At 45.3% G+C, this 14,451-nt stretch overlaps 1 protein-coding gene across 2 annotated transcripts in view; it reads right to left on the bottom strand.

Moving 5' to 3' along the window:
• The window catches only part of HOMER1 (homer scaffold protein 1), a 104,956-nt gene extending 95,367 nt beyond the window's left edge, over positions 1 to 9,589 (bottom strand). For both annotated transcript variants that reach the window (XM_064140885.1, XM_064140886.1), the window contains exon 1: positions 9,496 to 9,589. In XM_064140885.1, coding sequence (XP_063996955.1) covers positions 9,496 to 9,500 — 5 coding nt within the window. In that variant the 5' untranslated portion in view covers positions 9,501 to 9,589. The remainder of the gene's footprint in view (positions 1 to 9,495) is intronic.
• Between the last annotated feature and the right edge of the window lie 4,862 nt (positions 9,590 to 14,451).

Genomic DNA, 14,451 nt, shown 5'->3' with positions numbered 1-14,451 from the left:
GATTTTTTTAAATATGCATCTCACATCTAAGGTTACCAAATACATAAAAATCAGTAAAAAATTATCTCAGGTCTTGAGCAGCCCAGTAAGATCTGTTTTAAGAGACAGGAGAAGCATTTGCATTTCAATGCAAAATAACTTAAGGAATTTAGTGTTCATGTTTCATAGAAGTCCTACCAAAATGGATCATCACTTAACCATCTGCTTCAGCACCTGTGTCTTTTTACAGCAAAGCTCTCATAAATCCCTGGACTTTTACTATTGTGCTTAGCCAGACATGCCGCCACCTGAGCTTACCTAGGACCCAACTATGAGCTTACCTAGGACCCAACTAGGACCCAAATCAGCAGGACCGCACCTATTCCCAGGCACTGTCAATCATTTCCCAGCAGGAAACCAGTCTAGATGCAGACAGCTCTGGATGGCTGGGTAGATGTCTTGTTATAGCACACAGAGGAAATCCTTCTGTGTTTTGCAAAAGAACAAGAACAAATATTGAAATAAGAGTGACACATATTTAGATTTTGATAATGCATCTGGAAATCAGCAATCAGAAGCTAAAACTAAGCTAATGCAAGAGAAATCATTCCTGTCTATCTGCAGGCTACTCTTAGTCACACACAAGTCAGTGAAAAATACAGATAGGGTAAAAGCACAGGTGCTTCAGTCTCAAAGTGAGTTGGTCAAACAGCTGCTTAGGATCTCAGCTGCTGCATGCAATGAGTTGACAACACAGCTACACAGCATGTATTATTCCCATACACTTATTTTTGTTGGCATGTGAAACACTTCTTAAGCCCTGACACAGCTGTGTAGTCAACAGTTAAGTCATACACCAGAGAAATCTCTGGTTTCTCCAATACCACATTGTACATTATTTTAGATTTTTGTACAGAGAGGCCCAGGCTAGCAAACCATTGGAAATGAACAGCACAAGAAGCAGGAATTGAGGAGAGGCTGAGGGAGCTGGGGTTGTTTAGCCTAGAGAAGAGAAGACTCAGGGGGGACCTCATTGCTCTCTACAACTACCTGAGGGGACACTGTAGCCAGGTGGGGGGTAGTCTCTTCTCCCAGGCAACCACCAACAGAACAAGGGGGCACAGTCTCAAGTTGTGCTGGGGTAGGTCTAGGCTGGATGTTAGGAGGAAGTTCTTCCCAGAGAGAGTGATTTGCCATTGGAATGGGCTGCCCAGGGAGGTGGTGGAGGCACCGTCCCTGGAGGTCTTCAAGAAAAGACTGGATGAGGCACTTAGTGCCATGGTCTAGTTGACTGGCTAGGGCTGGGTGCTAGGTTGGACTGGATGATCTTGGAGGTCTCTTCCAACCTGGCTGATTCTATGAAAGATGATATATTTCACTAGCACTTCTCTGTAAAGTGTTGACCATTTTAAAATCTCATTCTTCAGTTTTCAAAAAATCAAGGAAGAGCTCACTCTATATGCTGTTGCAATAATAGCTTCAAAATTAACTATGGATTCAAGACTATAGCATGATATTCACAAATAAGTAATTTAAAAGTATTTTAAACAAATTATAAACCCTGACAATAGTACCTATTATACTTTTAGCATGGAAGACACTATAGAAAGGGGCAAAAGAGAAAAAAAAAATTCTTACCAAGCTGTGACTCAACATAGTCAACAGTCTCAAAAAAATACCTCTCCCAACATAAGCTTCAAATCTTGATGATCAAAACAAGACAGAAACTGACATTTTTGAACACTTTCCACTGGAATAAACACACAGCACTGCAGAAGTCACGTCTGTCTCACCTGCAGTGACACTTGCCTTGTGCTAACCCATGTAACCCATGTAACCATAAGGTTACAGAGTCAGCTAGGTTACAGAACTGAAGTGGCTCACTGCACAAACATTTGTGGATACAAATGTTTGTAGACACGGGAAAAGCATCCTCCATCTTCTGTTGTTCCCACTGTTAGATGGCAAGCTCAGTGAAAACTTATTAAAATGCTGACAAAAGATATAGCCACAAAGATTGATGAAACAGTGCCTGCGAATCATCTACATGCTTATGAAGGAAGAAGAAAAACTTGAGAGAAGCTATGTATTTCGAGATCTTCTCTCTTTATTCAGGTAAATGCCATAAGTCAAAGCAATTTCATATCCATCGCAGAAAAAACAAAACAAAACAAAACCCAAAAACCCAACCTTAGATACTGGAAATATCAATACATGCCGCTATCTGGCAATCCAGCATCATCTATTGCATGCTTAAAGAGTGTCTCCCTAGACTAGTTTTTTTAATGATGACTGGCATTCATCACTACTTGCCACCGGAGCAGAGTGTCAGAATGCAGTGTGTTGCCAGAAGCATATCTGCCATGCAGTTTCAGAAAATCAATACAATACTCAAACACAGCTCCATTACTTTGCAGAATGGAGCAGATGACACTAATACCATCACTCTGTTCAGAGCCCACAAAGGTCAACATTGCATGGAAGGCCCAGGTGGAACAAAACCACAGCTCCTGTTAGTCTCCTATCCCCTCACACCTCCCTGTCCTGAACTCAGTACTAATTTTGGTGGATCTCGAGTAGCCCAACCATGGAAACAGAAACAAAAGAAACCCAAATACTGGCAAAAGAATGGGGAAAACAAACCTACTGGCAAATTGAGGTCACAAAGTGGATTTCTCATAGAATTTCCTCACTCAGTGCACCTTACCTCTAAGTACATCTGAACAGTCCCAGTGGGAAGAACAGCACTAGAAAGCATGCTCTTGATTATTTTTCCAGAGGGCTTTAATCTAATTAGGGCTTTTAATTACAAATTTTAACCTAACACGGTATCTTTAAAAATAAATGGATGATATATGACATATTTTAATTTCTACTTTAAAACCAGTATTTTGTCCCTTTGTTTGCTGATAGTTTCCTGCTGAGACTATGACCACACACAGAGGAAAGTCTGAGATCCTTCTTGTGTGTCAGATTCAAAGTGCACATTGTTAAAACACAAACGCGATTGATTTCTTTATGCATCTATATGCCTACATTCAAGTGATTCCTGCTGCAGACTTGCTCTCTGCCTTATTTAATAACTCTAAGCCACACTCCATTAACAAGGTCCTCTTAAACTTTTGGACTAGAGGAGACATTGGCTCTTGGTAATTACTTTAGTTCTTCTACTCTTTTAAGTTTGAAGCTGTTGAGACCTAAGTTTCTAATCTGTATGAAGTGTTTGCACTGTTCAGATGACCACTGCTCTGGAATATACTGGAAAACCATAGGCTCTCACCTTAAATGATGTTTCAGACACCTAAACTGGTGAGAAACTATTAGTAAATTAGCATTACATCATGAGATAATGCTCTTCTCTTTGCAGCACACTGATGCACATACATGATTTGGAAAGCTATGACATAGAGTGATCAGCTAAGAGCTTTAAATCAAACTGCAGTCCTAGACAACAATCACAAAGAATAAATGTTTTCTAACAGAATATCCACTAAACTGTTGTCTGAATTCTACTCACTATTTCTATGGCCCAGCAGACAGAAACACTCTAAAGCTAGTCAGGGGTTATTACCTCCCCTGGTTAGAAGTACCGGCCTGTTACAGTGCTGCAAGTTATCACAGCATCACAGTATCATCAGGGTTGGAAGAGACCTCACAGATCATCAAGTCCAACCCTTTACCACAGAGCTCTAGGCTAGACCACGGCACCAAGTGCCATACCCAACCTTGCCTTGAACAGCTCCAGGGACGGCGACTCCACCACCTCCCCGGGCAGCCCATTCCAGTGTCCAATGATTCTCTCAGTGAAGAACTTTCTCCTCACCTCAAGCCTAAATCTCCCCTGGCGCAGCCTGAGTTATTGCAATCCCTATGGCTTTAAGACTACACACTTTCTTATGTGTTCTCTTGACACCTGGTTACAAGGCAACAGTCAACAGTAACTGTGGCATAGCAAGCACTGGGAGAGAAGTGACAAAAACACACACACAGAGCGCATTAATCTGATGTTTGACTTGAGACATCAAGAGTAAAAATAGTCTCAGCACAATAAATGTGAAGGACTCTAAGGTTTACATTCAGAAAAAGCAGGATTTCACCCAAAGAGTGGGTCTACATAATCTTTATAATGCATGGAATTATGGAAATAGATCAGTCGCAACCTTGAGGCATTACAAATACTATCTCAGCATGGGAAACATCACCTGTGTTGTACAGTACACCCATCTATGTGTTGCAAGGCCAGGAGAGCTGCTTTAGACTTCTCATGCTTATTTAACGGCCATAAAACCACTGTGACAGAAGATAATTTAAGCATGGTAGAGGTCTCCACACACTGCTGCCTGACAAAGAGTTCATTAAACATTTGTGAGAGGGAAGAGCTGGCATGTGTTTGACCAGACTTTACGACAGGCTGATAATCGCTAGGTTACTCGAGATAAAACCTGGGGAAAACAGGGGCTCCAAGTACGCGCGCGAGCGGTAGGGAACGATGTTACGTAACAACCTGCGAAATAAGGAAGCAGCCCCGTTCTCCTTGGTTCAGCCTTCTGGGATGTACTGGCCATACATCACTCTGAACCCATGTACACCAAGAGCCTAGGGGGCTGGTTGGAGCAGCATCAGTCTCACCAGCAGGATAAATGCTGTTTCCAATGGGGACACTCATCTAAGGATAAGTGCCTGCCAACCCTGCAATCTACACATCTCAAGAGTTCACAGGCTCACAGGATATTAGGGGTTGGAAGGGACCCAAGGAGATCATTGAGTCCAACCCCCCTGCCACAGCAAGACCACACAACCTAGCACAGATCACAGAGGAACGCATCCAGGCAGGCCTTGAAAATCCCTAGGGAAGGAGACTCCACAACCTCTCTAGGAAGCCAGTTCCAGTGCTCTGTGACCCTTAAAGAAGTCCCCCCTTGTGTTGAGGTGGAACCTCTTGTGCTACAACTTACACCCACTGCTCCTTGTCCTATCAGAGGGAGCAAGTGAGAAGAGCCTGTCCCCTGCCTCCTGACCAGCCCTCAGGTGTTTACAAACATTTCTTAAATCCTCTCTCAGTCTTCTCTTCTCCAGACTAAAAAGCCCCAGGTCCTTCAGCCTCTCCTCATAAGGCATGCCTTCCAGTCCCCTAACCGTCCTCATATGTTTTGCTGGTAAGTTGGATAGCACAAGTATAACCTGCTCGTTGATCAAGGGTTACTCAGCATTCTTTGTCACATCTAATTCAGCACTGTAGTTTCCAGCATATCCCTCTTTTAATGATTTTGGCATCTGAACTACAATAAAGAGTTGAAAATGTACCCAGAGGGCAGTACCCATGTGTTGTGCGTTCATTTCCTGGATCCCAAAGAACCCACAGGAACACCATTTCAAGCTGATTTACATAAAGACGATCCATCTAGGTGTTAATACTTCATCCATTTTTATCAGACAATCAAGTTTAGAGGGTGTTATCTATAGTTAAGTGATGTTGATCTGATTTTGTTACAGAAGACAGCATAAACTACTTTGCTGCCATTGTTTTCACACAATAAGAAACTCATTTACCTCTGAGACACCAAGATTGATAGGAATTGCAGTAACACTGAAATACTGGTAAGGAGCTGCTCTATTATCTGCAATATTTCTATGTTGAGAAAATAGAACTTTGCTATGACAAAGTTTTGGGAAAGCTATCATTAAGCCTTGTGGGTGGGAAAAAAGACAGATTAAAGACCCTGAGTCAGATCAAATTCAATGACCAACGATGTGCCTGGCTCTCAAACGCTTTATGGCATTCATATCCTCTTAGCCAGCTAGAGAAAGAACACTAGAAAGTTTAAGGACAAGACTGTCATTTGAAAACACCTTAAAAAGCAAGTCAACAGCAGCAAACTAATTTCCACAAGATGATCTGTGTATCCCATACATTCAAAGGGTACAGAATCTCACACAGTTTTAGACTGCAAAGCTTCAAATGGACTTTGCAAAAATTATTACAATGTACAGGTTTGAATTAGCATGATTTGCCAATTCCCCTAAACTAAAGTATCCTTTCTTCAACATGAGATCCTGCATCTTAAGTATTTCAAAGAAATTAATTCAACTAACTCCTCACCTTCCAAAAAGAGTAAGAGCTAGGAGAGTATCAAGAGCAACAGACATTTTCCCCAATCGCAAAAATTAAAATAAAATGTTTATTTCTAAGCAACTACAATGCCAATAAGTACATCCTAAGACATTAATCTTCCACAATATTCTCCAGTCAACTTCAGAACTTAAGCATTCTAATTCCGCCATCTCGAACTGACACATATCATAACCACTTCTATGAAGATAACATACTAAATATAGTCGAACAGAACTGAAGAGATTCTGAAGTCCTTATAAAGATACCTTGATTAACATGACATGACAGACAAGCACATCTTACAGAAGCTTTTACATTGCAATTCTTTAACATTCAGCAATAGCGAAGGAAAAATCAAGGAAGATACTCGTCCATAGCATAGGCGGCCATAATGGAAAGCAGTTATGGAGAGTCTGCCTATTAATAAACCAGGAATTAATCCAAGAGATTAAGTTTAACAGGACAACAATCTCTCACCCCTATCAAGAGTTCCTGGCTGTGCAGCTTCCATAATGAATGTAGCATGAAGTCTGTTCATTTCAGTACCACAGTCCACAAACACAAACCTCAAAACCACCTGCCCCCTTCTAAAAGTAAAAAGCATGACCAATGCCCAGTAAAACATGGTGATGGTTTGTAGATTCAAGAGGTAATTTACTTAGTCAATGTACACAATAGCCTGGGCTACTCATATACATCCCAAGTATGTTTACATAAGATCTGTTTCTTGAGATTTTTTTAATATAATCAATCCTCTGCTCAAAGAAGACTGTGTAATACTGACATATTCTGGATTTCTCAATACTGGGAATATAAGGAGATGCTTTGTGAATTACGACTGAACACACTAAGGTCATCTTACTTAGACAAAAATCCCTGTTTCTCCAGCAAAGACTGCTATATTCTGTGTGGTCAACCCAACAAAGGCACCACAAATGGTTATAATGCTCAACAGTCACAATTGATAAGAAATTGCTTTTATGCATCAGAGATGAGGAATTAGGAAAGACAGACTGGCGTACTGAACATACTATGTGCCTTCCCTACATAACTATTTAGGCTTGATTCGTTTACCTTTGCCTTGTGAGATGAGAGACACCCACAAACATACGGGACACAGCACTAAGACGTGCCTCTTGAACTGATGCCCCCTACAGAAGATCCTCTAGTTTCAAGTTTCTTAAAAAAAAAATTTGAAAGTTTAATAGCAGCACTGGCCTAGGGACCAGTCACCCACAGCACAGTACTGACCACAGACACCTCATTACCTGGCTTGCCTGATGCGCCAAGCAGGCTCAAGTACACTGGCAGTACAGTGAATTCTTCACCATAACAAATGAGATTAAAAAGCCATTGCTGGTTTGGCAAGTCAGTTACTGTCCCCCAATTCAAATTTTCTCTGTTCTGACTACTGGAATAGGTAAACTCTCCAGTAGCCAAGTTCTACAAGTTCTCTGCATAAGCTTACACAGGATAGCATTAATGATCCTCCTGTGACCAGGTATGTGGACTGTCAGTCACCATTTTGCCATTTGCTTCTAGTGCATTCAGTTTTAAGACATTTGTCAAGCATCAGATGATAGGTTTTACAACTGCAGTGTTATGAGTCCAGTGCACATTGACCTACAAAACTACTCTAAAGTCCATGTAACTGAACTTACATGCTAATACAAAGCAGCTACTGGTGGAGATGCCCACTCTGAAGACCAGCAAATGTCTGATACTTAGCCACTGATCCATAGGGCTGGTGCTGGCCCTGGCTTGGGTGTGTTCTCCACATTAAGGGAGGTGGGAGTTTACGAGTAACACACAGTTACATTTCTGAGTTTGTCCACCTTCTTAGAAGATGATCATCAAATGAACTCTGTATCGCAATACTCCAATTTGTACTATCTAAAAATACTTCAAAATCTGTCAGCAAGCTCTGCCTTCTTGACCCTGTTGTGCTAAGACACCACTTCAGTCATCAAGCCAAGAATTTAATCATTTCGGATTATTTCAATTCCCTCTACAGATAACCATTTGTAATGCTAAGAAGGTACAAGACAAACACAACAAAAAATACAAGACTGAAACACAGTACTGGAGCTGATGAAATGTGGGAGTCTGGTCAATTTAATACTGGAGAATGTTTACTCCTCTTCAACAGTACTCTGTATTTGTTAAAATTATACACTTAACTGATATATGTAGAGACACAGTACTGATTTTATATAAACGAAGGGCTGTTAATTTAAATGCTAAATGATTCTATCTCCTTAGCAGTTTTAATAATACTTCCTAAAATAATAATAATATCTCTTAACCTTTTGGCAGTTTTTGAAATATACTTGAGCATGTAGATAATAGCAAGTTCAGGTTTATTCTATTTCAGATTCTTTTTTTTTTTTTTTAATGGAAGGAATGACAACAGGAAAATAAAAGCTAATCTAAGATGTATACCCCTGTACTGTGAACCCATCATTAGGATAGAGCCTCATGCAGTTATTATCACATTATATGCAAGGGAGTTAATATACTGGCCAATTCCAAGTGTCCTTAACAGCCTGAGGAAAGACACACTTTTAACTTCCATATTAATATATCACATTCCTATTTGAAATCCTGAACGACCAAAACGCAAAGGACACGATTTGTAACTTTTACACTCTGAACCACGTCAGTCTTAGAAAACAAACATGTTATTCATGTATGTTTCCCACATTATACCAGGATTCTGTTGGTTTTGAACATGAATGAGTTTCCATCCCACTATCAGACAAGCCTGGTAGTAGGGATTATTTTTCCTTAATCACTGAATACTGCGGGAAGTTTTCACAGGTATCTATGTTACTCTATCTACTAATTTAAGCGCGAACAGATCAAATATTTTAATTCTTCTTCTCAACTCCCCAAATGCCTCAAGTGGGTGTCCCAATTTACTAGCGGACCTGCTGTAGACCAGATTTCCTCACAGCCTTCTTTAGTTTACTAGGAAATTTAGGTGGTCTATATCCTCTGATGACTCCGTATGAGTTAAAACAAGCCTTCGCTGCTCTGAAGTTCCACCTTGTCACAACGAGATTAAAAGCAGTCGTTTCCAGGACTGATCATCCCTTAACAACCTGCGGAGGGTTCCCGCGGTGGGAAATCTGGAAGCCAAAGCAACTGCTCCCGCGATCCGATGTGGCTACGGCGGAGGCGAACATCCGCAGCCACGGCGCAGCCCATACGGAGCGCGCTGCTTTTCTTCCACCGCGCTGATGCACGGCATTCCGGATTCCTGCCTCTGCGCAGCCCGCCAGCGGAACCACTCGCGTCCGTGCGCAGCCAGCGGCGCCCGCCCGAGCCACAGCAGCTCGCTTGGGCAGCCGCCTCCACCCCCCGCCCCAGCACCAGCCCGGCGGCCCCCGCGAGATCCTTACCCCATGGCGGCCGGCGGCGCCGAGCACCGGCGGTGCCGCGAGGGCCGCGTCCCCGGGGCACTCCTCGCCGCGCCAGCAGCTCCGCAGCCCCGTGGCGGCCGGCCGCTGCGCTGGGCCGGCCACGCCGCGCAGGCCCGGGCAGGGGGGGGCTGCGCCGCCGGCTCGCAGCTGCCGGGCCGAGCGGTGCCGCCCGCGCCCTAGGGAGCGCCCCCCTCGGGCCGGGCTCCCATGGCCATCAGCCCCGCCAGGCACTTGCAGGCAGCGGCTCCAGCCCCCGTGCGGGCGGTGGCGGTGGCTCCGGGGGCAGACAGGTCCACTCCTGCCGGCAGACGGGGAGGCGGTCGCCTTCTCCGCGAGAAACTGGCAGCGGTTGCGGCGCTTTTCGCCGGGACGTGAGCGGCCGCTGAGGGCTCCGTGTGCTTCAGAGGCGGAGCGGGCTGGAGAAGCCGCTGCACGCAGGGCTCCACGCCGTCGCTTCCCCTAGCAACTCCGCCGACAGCGCGGCGGGCACCGATGCATTTTCCCGAGGAGGCAGTACGAGTCGCGACACCGGTGCTGGCATCGGGCTCCCGGCGTAAGGCGGCTAGCGGCGGGCTGCGGCCGCACGTCACCCGCGGGCACCGGAGCGCCGCGCTCCCCCTATCTCCCCGCCCGCCCACCCCTAGCTGCGGAGATGCAGGGCGCCGCTCCTCCTTCCCGCGGCGGCGGGTCCACTCCTCGCCGTCACGCCTTCTGCGGCGAGCGGGCGGGCATCGTCCTGGGGCGCGGCGGATCGGTCACTGGCAGTGGGCGGCGGGAGGAGCTCCTGCCGCCAAGCCCGCGCTTCTATACGGCGAGGCCACGGGCTCGACCCCGACAGTGGGACAGAGGGAGGTAAAGGAGTTGATTGCCGCGTCAGGCGGTGCTCAGGTGCTCCGGCGCCCCCGAGCTATTGCCTGTGCTCACTCGCATTCCCCGCCTCCGCCTCACACCTCCGCTACCGCCCGCCCGTCCCCTCGCGGTGGGCAGGGACCGCCGCTTCGCGTAGCTCGCGTCTCTGTCCCGCTGCACCCGCGGGAAAGGAAGGCAAGAGCCGAGCCGAGCCGAGCCGAGCCAAGCCCAGCCGCGGCCGCCGCGCCCTACCCAGCCCTACCGCCCTACCCAGCCCTACAGCTTCCCGCGCACGCCGCTGCACGCAGCCAGCCAGCTCCTGCTTGCAGCGGCACCTGCTTGATATCCCTCCATCCTCCGCCCGGCGAGCTTTAAATAGCACACGTCACCTCGCTCCCCTACGCACTGACGTCACGCACCGCTCCCGGCGCTAACGTCATCGGGGTGCGGGGGATGATGTCAGAGTGGTTCGCGCCGCCGGAAGCTCTTCTATAATAGGCAATTGCGGCGGGGGGAGCGCCAGAAGCGGGGCAGGCAGGGCTCGTTTCCCGCCGCGGTGTGGCGCGGCCGCCTCCGTGCGCCTCCTCGGAGCGGTGGCGGCGGCCGGACCGCCTCGTCCCACCCCCGACCCCTGCGGCGGCGTCGCCACGGCAACGCAGCGCGCGCCGGCAGCCGCACCCTGTGCCCGCCGGGGCGCTGGGAGGCTGCGGACTGACCGGCCGCTTCGGGATGCAGCTGCGGCAGCTTTCTAGCCCGCTGCCCCGGGTGCGGGAACGGCGGGGCGCTCCGCTCACGCGGCAGACCGAGGTGCTCACCCTCCCCAGCTTTGCAAACACTTCGGAAACGACAGCGTTACCCACTAACCACAATAAAACTAGCGGTCGGTCTGTGTTTGCCCCCCGGCATGTAGAGTCCAACACGTCCTTGCTAGTACTATCACAAAGAAACAGCCAGCACTGTGAGCTGCCAGATCTTAATGTTTTTGGTTCAGTCCTTCAGGTTGTATATATTGTTGATTCTAACTTAACAGAGTAGCCCAAGTTCCAGCACCACGTGCCGTCCAGCGGGGCACCAATCTTATCTTAGGGTCAGCAACTTAAGTAACTCTCCCAAGTTTTCACGAATTTATAAACTTATTAGGTGTGACTGCTCCTAGACAATGGCGTTGGGAATACTCAGGGTGAAACATGCATGTCAGATCCTTACCACTACTAGAACCACCTTCAATATTTTCATGGTGTGTTCCTGCTTAAGTGATGTTGTAGGCATCAGTCACATCACACTACAATAAACATAAGAGGAAAATACCCATAAGGCATTTTATGTCAATCCTTACATGAAAATTAAAGAAGAGGCCAGTGTTTTACTAGTGGATGTTATGGCATTGTAAAGTATGACAAACACAGCAACTGTATGTTTACAGCTGTTGTCTTAAAAAATGCTTGTGTTTCGTAAGAACTGTGGTCCTTGGTAGGAAATGTATGCCAGGGAGAGGCTGGCATGAAAGGCAGACAGAGGATTTACCTAGCAATCTGAACTATCCAGGGTAAGGCCAGGAATTTTTAGAAGTCATTTTAATTCACACATGCATGTGTTTTGCAGACCTTGCTTCAACGTTTTGGCCTGTAAAAGTAATACGCTATGGGAATAATGAAGATAGCATCAATATCAAGGGAAACCTGCAAGCAAAACCAAGCATAAGAACCATTTCTGGCAGCAGCAAGGTGGACTGCCTCACACAGGAGAAAATGACAGCTTCCTCAATTTCCATTTCTTACACAGAATCACAGAATGTTAGGACTTGGAAGAGACCTCTGGAGTTCATTTAGTCCAACCCCACTGATAAAGCAGGTAAGCCTTTATCAGGTTGCAGAGGAATCTGTTCAGATGTGTGCTGAAATTCTCCAGAGAAGAATTTGGGCAGCCTGGTCCAGTGCCCAATTGCCCTTGAATTAAGTTTTTCCTTATGATTAGGTGGAATTTCTCATGTTCCAGTTTGTGCCCATTGCCTCTTGTGCCCATTGCCTCTGGGCACCACTGATAAGAGTCTTGCTGAATGGCAGCACAGCCTCTGGTGTGTCAGCAACTCTTCCCAGTGTTTTACATCAGCAAACTAGATGAGAGTACACTCCACCCCTTCATCCAGGTTGTTGATGAACATGTTGAACAAGACTGGACTCAATACTGACCACTGTGGATCACTAGCAACCAGCCTCCAGCTAGAGACTACAGCACTTTACTGTACACTCATCAAACACATTATTGAGCTTATCTGTAAGGATATTACAGGAGACAGTGTCGAAAACCTTGCTGAACTCAAGGTAGACAACATCCACTGTTCTCCCCTCATCTACCTACATGGTCACACCATCGGAGAAGTCTAGGAGGTTGCTCGAGGATGATTTTTCCTTTCATGCATCCATGATGACTACTCCTGATAATCTTTTCCTCCACATGCTTAGAAATTAACTTCCAGAATGAGCTGTTTCGTCACCCTTTCCAGATGTGGAGGGGAGGCAGACTGATGTGTAGTTTCCTGGGTTGCTCTTGCCCTTTCTGAAGACTGGAGTGATAATTTGCTTTTCTCCAGTCCTCACACAACTATCCTGTTCTCCATGACCTCTCAAAAGTGATGGACAATAGCTTAGCAATAACATCAGACAGCTCCTTCGGCACTCGTATTCCATCAGATCCCATGGATTTATGGGTGTTCAGCTTTCCTAAATGATTTGTAACCAGTCCTCCTCAACTAAGAGAGAGCCTTCCTTCAGAATTCCTCTCTTACATCCAGGCACTGGGATTCCTGAGGGCTAGGCTTAGCAGCAGAGATTGAAGCAAAGAAGGCATTCAGCAACTCTGCCTTCTCTGTGTCCTCTGTCATTATGTCACAACCTAAAGTAAAGACACTAAGCTACAAAAACTTTACAGTGAGCAGCACCAGTCTAAAGTTTGTTATGGGCAATGCTCAGAACTTGCACGAGTAACAAGGCTGTATTACTTTTTGGACTGTCCTTTTAATTTCTTGGTTGCATTTCAAATGCTAACTCGGAAACATCAGAAGTCCTGCATATTTTCTACTAAAAAATTGAATTAGATGTGCAAGTTTCTATGCAGTTCTAGGCAGTCCTCAGTGTTGGTGGGGGAAAGATGAAGATACATAACAATTCTTTCTTGTATATTAATAGAGTGAAAAATACTACAATCACAAATAATGCAAACTAGGCAAGCATAAACACACAGCTTCTAAATGTATTCCGTGATGTCAAGTAGCTAGGAATGAAGATTCATCAGCTTCTAAAAGTCCCACAAGAACTTTTGTGTGCAGTAATAGCAGGTCAAGAGCAAAGAAACTAAGGCTCTAAATCCACATATTAATAATCTTCACATGAGTTTTGTTCTTTCAGCTCAAGCTCTCACATTAATGCAAATGCTTTAGTATTTCATTATGTCCACAGTATTTTGTTTAGATAGCACAGAGATGGCTCCATCTGTCTCTGCCTTTCAACTTGTTCACATATTTGGCTTGCATGAAGTATGTTTTCCCACAGTATGTGTGCAAAATTAGAAATCCCTTTGATTGAAGATAAAAGCAAAAATATAAAAGAAACCAAATACATGCTAAGCCCTGGAGGGAAAAAATTGTGTTCACTTGTGTAAATAGAGTCAGAGATGAAGAAACACTGCTATCTCCAGAACAACCTCATGTGGGATACCAAAAGTGTCTTTACAAACTTGTGAAATGCCCTATATATTTCATGTTTCTCTGTATGTAATAGAACATGAATAGTGGGACAGATAAGATCCCAGGTAGGAGAACAGAGCTGTAGGGACAAAGAAAGCATCACTCCACATCAATGTCAAGGTTCATCTTTTTTCCTTCTTAATTTAAGCAGTGTTAACTGCTTGTTACAGTTAAGTGTAGAAGCTCCACGTAATTGATTAGTTTCCATATTTATTGTTACAGTTTCTCCAGATCTGACAGTTTTCTCTAAGCTTTAAGCTTTGTCTCAGTTATTTCCTTTTAAAATGTTGATCAGTTTCCAGGTTGATTTGGTTGAGTTAAGTTTATTTGTCATGTGGGAAAAG

This window comes from Pogoniulus pusillus, chromosome Z, assembly GCF_015220805.1.
Source record: "Pogoniulus pusillus isolate bPogPus1 chromosome Z, bPogPus1.pri, whole genome shotgun sequence".
Lineage (NCBI taxonomy): Eukaryota > Metazoa > Chordata > Aves > Piciformes > Lybiidae > Pogoniulus > Pogoniulus pusillus.
Note: the sequence above shows the minus strand (reverse complement) of the source record. Positions and strands in the feature narration are given on the sequence as shown.